The sequence below is a fragment of the Phaseolus vulgaris genome, chromosome 9 (assembly GCF_051622355.1).
Source record: "Phaseolus vulgaris cultivar YP4 chromosome 9, ASM5162235v1, whole genome shotgun sequence".
In the NCBI taxonomy this organism is placed as follows: Eukaryota; Viridiplantae; Streptophyta; class Magnoliopsida; order Fabales; family Fabaceae; genus Phaseolus; species Phaseolus vulgaris.
Window position 1 is genome coordinate 24833243 of NC_143506.1, and position 8131 is coordinate 24841373.

The following is an 8131-nucleotide window of genomic DNA, read 5'->3' on the forward strand; positions in this document are numbered from 1 at the left end:
CATTTGAATGACTCTTGTAGGAGGTGTGGATATTAAATAAATAGGTGTGAATGTATTAGAGAGAGTCACATTGTCCATGTGACTTAGTAGGGGGGTGTAGGTGTAGTTTTTTAGGAGGTGTCATAGTAGAAAAAGGTCACACCTCCCATGTGACTTGTTTTTGGTGAGAATTTCAAATGAGTTTTATTTGAAATTTCCCACCTATTTTTCAGCACCTCTAGGCTATAAATAAGGTGCTTTCCTTTGTAATTTTCAGATTGGAATTATATAGTAGAGAGACTATACTCAATTTTGGAGAGAATTTGTGAGTTTTGAGTCTTCCTCTTCTTTGCCTTATCTTGTGAGCTATGGTGAGCTTCAAGTGGTCATCACTTATCTTGGTTCAAGGTTCCAAGTGGCGTGAATGGCTTCTTCCAATTCTCAAAATCCAGCAAGCATCTTCTTCTATAAGTGTTCTTCTTCCCTTTTCTTCAATTTTCCATTCGGTAGTTTTGGTTCCTAGAGTTTACTTCTTTTTCTACCGTTTAATTTTGTGTTTCCAGCATTGTGTTCTTAATTCTGTTTTGGTTCAGTAGCTATCATTTAAATTCTGTCCAGTTTTAATTCTTGTTCTTCTTTCCTTGTGTTTTGATTCAATTTGACAATACATGGACTTCCATATGAGTCTTGGTTGGTGCTAAGTTTTGGTGAGTTCTTGAATTTAGAACATTGATCCAATTCTAAAGTAAAGTGCCTTTCAAATCCAGCTCAAGTTGTTCCTAAGAATGTCAAGAATCATGCGTTCTTGTAGTTACATTCACATCAGAACTATTAAGAAACAACTCATACACTTTACTCATTGATATTCACTAAAAATATCTATTTTATATTAATATATATATATATATATATATATATATATATTAACACATTTCTCTATTGTTGTCTCTAACTCCATTAAAAATATCTATTTTCTATTTATTTCATATTAATTCAGATATATACATTAACACATTTTTTTTTATTGTAATTAATAAGGGCAATGTTTTAAAGTAGTCTTGTGTTTGGACTTCTTATATCCTAAAAGCTATTTTTTTATTATTGCGTATATTTTATTATCATTCATTCATTTAGCATAAACATTAATTAGTATGCATAAACATTTTCTTGAATGGTTTAACAACTACAGAAGTGTTATATCATCTGTGCTTCTAATTAATTAGTATAATCAATTTACATATAAGTATGTATGTGACTATTTCACAGGTTCATGATGAGAGAAACAAGGTGATTGACCCAAACATGAAGCCATTAGCTTGGGGTCCTAATTCATCTGTAACATCATGGAACATGTACTTTGTTAATGGGTATAAATTCCATACAAAGGCATGAAGTGAAGGAAAGAAAACCACAAATTATGGGGAGCATATAAAAGGTGTAACAGAAAGAGGACAAGATGATTTCTTTGACGTCATCAAACATATTTATGAATTAGAATATCTTGGTTTGAGTAAGAATATTCCCCTTTTCTTTTGTGATTGGTTTGATCCAACCAATAATAGAGACACCAAAGTTCATTTAGAATATAACATTGTAAAAATCAAAATGAGTAGAAGATATATTCCATACGATCCCTTCATTCTTCCACAAAAAGTAAGACAAGTTTACTATGTGCCTTATCCAAAGATTTGCAGGAACTTGCATGGTTGGAGCGTGGCAATCACAATAAAGCCCCAAGGTCATGTTGAAGTTGATAAGATACAAAATGATTTACCTTATTAGCTTGATGAAATGCCTAATGTGTTACCAATTATAAGAAAACGCCTTTTTGATATGCTCAGTAAAGCTAAGGGGAAAACGACAAAACCGAGCTAGATTTGTCTCTTAAACTATTGGGATTCTAAAAAGTTCAATGAGAAATTAGTTCAAAAATAAATGGAACAGGTCATCGATTCGAGGTGAGACATTGAACTTTAATGTTAGACTTTTCCATTAATTTCAGGAATATAAATGTAGCTGACGGGTTGAACTGATGAGTTCACACCCTAAGAATGATGAATTTTGGATAGATAGTCGTTATCATTTATAATAATGATATCATTATTAAAAATAATATTAAGAGAAATAATAAATAATATTTGTAAAATTATTAATAATAATAATATTTGTGAATTAGGTCATTATGCACCAATAACAAATAACAAGAAATATAATGACCGGTCATTTATTATTTTAATCAGTAATCAATTTTAATCATCTAGTGATTGATTTTTTTGTCGCTATTTATAATTTTTCTTGAAATATCTATAAAAAGAAAATTTTTCGTAATGAAATTATCAACATTTTCATATTTATTGATTGTACCATCATTAGTTATAAACAATTTATATGCTGGATGATTCCATAAGCATCGTCAAGTTATTTATTAATATTATTTGCTGCTGTTTAGTACTTCGATTTTTTTTCTCTCTTTGATGAACTCATTTACTTCGACAAAGTAGCATATTATATAATATGACGAAGTCTCATATGTATACACTCTGAGACCAAGATACACTGCACAATTTCCATTCTTTAAATTGAAAAGTAGAAGTTGTATATTACATATATATGAAAAAATCATAAATGGCACAAGAATTTTCATGGTGGAGTCCCTACAGCTACACTTTAACCCTCCAAAAACCTATCAATGAACAACACCTTGTTGAGCTAATTCTGCTCCTACTCTGCTTTTTACTCATTTCCCTGCATACCTAATCCAAAAAGCCCAGTTCAGCCGAATTCAACATTCCCTGACCTCTCCAGAACAAAGAACAAGAATAGTTACTAGTACTACACGTGCATCACTGTTGGGTCCACACACTAAGTCTGGTTCCACGTGTGGTCGTAGTAGTTAGGTGAATGCAATAGCATACCAATGCTGACTTTACAAAATAATGAAGATATTTTGGGGTAAGGGTCCCATGTTATGGACGTAATGAAGGCCCCTTGTCCAAAAGGTTTCGTTTTCACATCAACAGGGCTTCCATGAGAATGTCCTGCAAGGGAGACACGTGGCCTATTTGATACTCAACATTCCCAAAAGGGTCATCCACCGAAAGGTTATTATTGTCAAAGTAATTGTATTCAAAATCAAAGGCGTTTTCAAGCTGTAGCCCAATGTCATTCCATTTGGGGTGGCTCTGCACCTCCCTCTCCCACCTCACCTCCGCCGAAACCACCTGCTCTGAACCGCTCGACTCCGTCTGCACTCTATGCATCGACTCTGAACTCTCCATAAACAATTGCTCATTCCTAAGCTTCTCAATCTCCGGCTTCATCTCTTGATCGAAATTATCAACAAACCCAGCCTCCATTTTCTGTGCCCCCGTGTTGAATTTCTCAATCTTCCCTTTCTTGTTGTAAATTCGACACAACACCCAATCGTCAAGCTGCACCATAACATCAAAATCAGAAACTTTCAAAACAAACCAAACCAAATCAAAAGAAAGTAAATTAAAATCAAATCAAAACGTACCCTTAGGTTGTTGTTTTTCTTGGAGGCTGATCGGTCAACATTGGCGAGGCGATATTCGTGCATGATCCAATTGGTTTTCTCTCCTTTCGGGGCTTTTCCCGAGTAAAAAACCAGAGCTTTCTTGATCCCGAGCGCCTTCGGCTTTCCGATCGGTTTATCGGCGCCGGTGGCCTTCCAATACCCACTTCCGGCGGCGCGGTTCGGCCGTGAGCCGTTGGGGTATTTGCGGTCCCGAGGAGAAAAGAAGTACCATTCTTTCTCGCCGTAAAATCCCATTTCTGCAAGCAGAATCTGATGATGAGTGAATTGAATGATAGAAATTGAAAGTATAGGAAAGCCATGAGAAATTAAACGGACCTGGAAGCTGCCATGGATCAAACTTGTACAAATCGACCTCTTTGATGATAGGAACAGAAATTGGTTGACCAGCGCATTTTCTACACAGATAGTGATTCACCAATTCATCATCCGTGGGGTGAAACCTGAACCCAGGTGGCAACTCTAATTCACCCTTCATTCTCTTTTCCTCTTCTCGCTTCTCTGTTCTTCCCCTTAGCTCTAAAATCTTCTGATTTTCAACTTTTTTTGCTTCCTGTTGTAGTTGTTGTTGGTGAATGTTGTTGGCTCTGTGACTTGAAACGTGTGAAAGAGGATCCCTTGGGTGGGTTTTATAGCGTGAAGAGATAGCAGAAAGAAAGTGAATTTGACACGTGCGTTGAGGAGGTGGAGGCCAAATCCATTGAACAAATTTAATAGTAATTAAAAAATTAAAAAAAATGTAATGGGTGTGACAAGTGGATGCGACGCACGTGAGAGTGTTCCACCTTTTTTTTTATGATTCTGTCATCGCTTACGTTTACTTTCAAATGTCGGCTCCTTGCTATTTAGCCTCGATTGACTGTTTTCGCTAAACGACCAACCATTATTGCGTTCAGTTCACTGTGAGAAAGTGTCGTGGTCCTTCCTCTACCCAATGCTGCTATGCCGCGTGTCAACATCTTGTGGATCTTAAGCATGGAACCCGATGACATTTCTTTTGGTCCACGTTTTGAACTCTTTTTTAAGTAATTAAAAGAAATTGTCCAAGAATAATTTTTTGAATATCCCATCATTCTCTTTTTTCATATTTTTTTTATTAGTTTCTTAACAATACTGAGTTTAATATTTGTTATATTTTAGTTTTGTTCCCGTTTTATGATTTGTGTCCGCATGCTTTACGATCATTTTGTTTAGGTTTAAGAGAAACAAGTTTAAGTAGGATGGATACTGAAATAATTTTAAAAAAATTATAAATATATTTTAAATATTTAATTTTTCTTTCAATTATAAAGCTTATGTTTTTAGAATTTTTTTTCTAGATTTGGGTTGACTAGATTTTGAGTAGGGTAAGTTTTCTTATTTCATGTAGTTTAATTTTTATTTTTTACTTTCCCTTCATTTGGGGTAAGATTCATATTTTAAGGGTAGGATCAACTTAGAATGTATTACTTCATGTTAATTTTTTTTGTTTAAGATCTTTTAAGGTTGTGCTTTGAGGTAAGGTGCACTTAGAGTAAAGATGAGTTTAATTTTTTAATAGATATTATTTGAGACATGTAACTAAAAATGTTTGTAATGAAAAATTGAAACAATTAGATTGGATGATTCAAATTTTAATTGTTGTATTTTCTTAAACTTTAATTGAGTTTGGAGTGGTATCGTTGAACAAATAAAAATTATATAAGACACTTAGAATTGTTTTTTTTATAATTTTTATAAAGATTTATATTTTGGATTATAATTTACGTCTTTTAAATTTATTGCTTAAGCATGAAAAAGTGAAGTTTAAAACAAGTGCTTTAGTGTCCTATTAATACTTAAGTCTATCACTTAAGTCACAAGTTGCAGTTTGAGTTAGAGAAGTTAAAACAATGTTCTCTTATCTAAAACTCTCATTGCTCAAGTGACAAGTGATTACTTAAATGATGTAGCGTTTGAGATTTAATGTGAAATCTAAAATTGTTGTCTCATTGCACTAAGTCGCATTGCTCAAGCGATGATGTGATGCTTAAATGGTGAGTAAATGTTGATTCTTTCCACTAGGAGTTCGGTGCTCAAACATTTGTTTAGACACTCAAGTGAAAAAGAGGCCAAACCAATTTTCTCTCATCTTAAATTGTTATTGCTCAAGTTATAGAAGGAGTTGCTTAAGTTGTGTGCCCACTTCTTAAGAGAGAGGTATTCCTATGTTTTGTGAATATAGGTTGCTTAAATAAGAGTTTCTTGCTCAAGTAAAAGTGTCCCGCTCAAGTGACATTTAAAGCATGTTATAATTGAGTATTTGATTTTTTTTTTTTTGTAGTATGTATTGAATTGTTGAATTGATGTGTATGGATGAGTATATTCATACACGAAGAGTGAATGTATGTATTAACATATGTTTGATACATGTGATGATATCATGATCATTATTATTTAATATTAAGTAGAATAACCTATTAGTTAGAAAAGATACTCTAGCTTTGCTAATATTACTTAGGATGCCCCAACCCTTTTTACAAAAAAATGAGGTTAGATTTTTTTAGAGGTTGTCCACAACCAATAAAAACATGGCAAGCCTACATGTTTTCTCCTTACACACTATAGCAATTCACCATCATAGATGAATTTGGTCCCCAACATAAGATTGCGATTAATCTTTTGCTTCAACCAACCATCCACTCACTTTATATACCCTCAACCAAGTGATGTGCTGAAATATTAAGATATAGTCCTTATATAAAAAGCAATCCAGTTTCAGATTCCTATTGTTGCAAATGGAATTTTGTAGTTTCTTTGAGCTTTGGATGTGCATATGATATGTAGTAGAGATTTATCTAGTTCAACATTGATATTGCACACAAAGTTGATTTCCAACCCTTGTGATGGTACTATTTTCCTCCTCTTATTGGATCTTGCATGTTAGCATCACATAGTAGTATCCAAATAGTTGATGAAGCCTTGAGAGATAGAGCATCCCCTAAACTAGCCCAACCTTCTAGAAGGAAGACCCAGAGCATGACACAGAACCCAGGGCTAGGTCAGGATCATCCCTTAGCCGTGCCTCAAAACCTATCATACCTTAGAGAATAACCAGGAGCAAAAATACAATCATCCCTAAGCACTAACAAAATTTAAGCTTTGCAGTACGTTTTTGCTACAGGGTTAGACCTACCACTAGTTCACTAAATTTTCAAGCACATTTTTGGGCATTGAACCCAACTAGAGTAAGAAAATAGGGCTTTAGGTATCTTATGTTTAATCCAAGACCATACATTAACTTAAGCCAAACAAAAAAAATTCTTGCACGTCTAGCCTACCTTGCTAAAAAACAATCATGTTCTTATGCTTCCATATCATGCATATAATACCTATCCACACTCCCTTCCAAACTTTATTTTGTTTTTCTGTCAACTCTATGGATGAAATTGTTGGAGGTGATCAGGTAGGTTTCGATGATGTATATATTGAATTCTCACACATTACCTAGATGTTGTGCACCTTCTTACACCCAATGAACAAATGTGTAGTTGTTTCCTGCTGGCACAACTCATAGAGGATATTCGATAAACCTATCCCTCTACTTTTAAGGTTAACCTTGGTAGGCACTCTATCCATAATCACTCTCCAGGCCACATGTATCAGGTCTCCCTATTGGATTGTAGCCTATAATATGTTGACTTGTTAGTATACACTAGGTGGTTGTCTATTCCCCCCCCCCCCCCCCCCCCCAAATTCTCTTTTTATTGTTGAGGTTTAGATTTTGCAACATATGCACCAATTCAACTTCTAATGCCTCCTCCCAAACAAATCTATCACGTCTCTAGTTTAGCTTCCACTCTCATGTTTGGTCACAATATCCCACTTCCTCTCCTATTGTTTTCTCCTTGTCCTGTGATATTGTATAAGTCTATAAAATGCATTTTTCAAAGGTACCTATGCAAATCATACATCTTTCCAAAATTTTACTTTACTCCTCTACCTATTTTTCATCGTACATTTCTATTGAACCAGTTACCATCATGATATTCCCCACACACCTTCCTTAAGTCTCCCCACTAGGTTGATTCCTCTCTTACCCTTTCCTTTTCACATAAAGACCTCCATGACCCATACTTTGACTATTAGTACCTGTTTTCATAAACCTTGACTTTCCATCCTTATCCTCCACTTCCATTTAGCTAAAAGGTCCATATTGAATTTGTAAATATCCTTAATCCCCAACCCTCCTTGTACCTTTGGCCTAGTCAGTTCATCACATTTAATCCACACTACTTTTGAATCCTCTGAATCTCTCTATAGGAACTTCCTTTACAGTTTGACAATTTCTCTAGTAATAGACTTACATACTTTAAACTTGGAAAGATAAAAAAAAGTGTCTTGCAAACATGATAAATTTAATTAAGTATACTCGGGTTGCTAAGGAAAACAATCTTCCCTTCCACATAGAAAGCTTATCAAAAGGTCCTCAAGAGAAGAACATCCATGGGCCAAAGTATCAATTATTCTTCCTTCTACTATTTTTAAGACAAGATTAAATTGTAATCACTTGGGTCACATTGGACCAATAAGAATAAATAACCTAGCTTAGGCTTCTAGAAACCCTTCACATGTGTC

The 8131-nt window shown here is 34.5% G+C and overlaps 1 protein-coding gene across 1 annotated transcript; it reads right to left on the minus strand.

The window, feature by feature from the left end:
• Positions 1-2534: 2534 nt before the first annotated feature.
• Positions 2535-4214, minus strand: LOC137821275 (NAC transcription factor 32). Its single transcript, XM_068625790.2, has 3 exons — positions 3854-4214; positions 3497-3774; positions 2535-3410 (listed from the first exon to the last, which is right to left on the minus strand). Exons 1-3 carry the CDS (start codon positions 4011-4013, stop codon positions 2988-2990), a joined length of 861 nt encoding a protein of 286 aa, XP_068481891.1. The 5' UTR covers positions 4014-4214; the 3' UTR covers positions 2535-2987.
• Between the last annotated feature and the right edge of the window lie 3917 nt (positions 4215-8131).

Excerpts from the sequence above, each read along its gene's own strand:
- LOC137821275 (XM_068625790.2), bottom strand. The coding sequence starts at position 4,013 with ATGAAGGGTGAATTAGAGTTGCCACCTGGGTTCAGGTTTCACCCCACG. Across the intron at positions 3,775-3,853 it reads TGATCCATGGCAGCTTCCAG|AAATGGGATTTTACGGCGAG; the intron begins GTCCGTTTAATT and ends TTCTGCTTGCAG. Across the intron at positions 3,411-3,496 it reads AGAAAAACAACAACCTAAGG|CTTGACGATTGGGTGTTGTG; the intron begins GTACGTTTTGAT and ends GTTATGGTGCAG.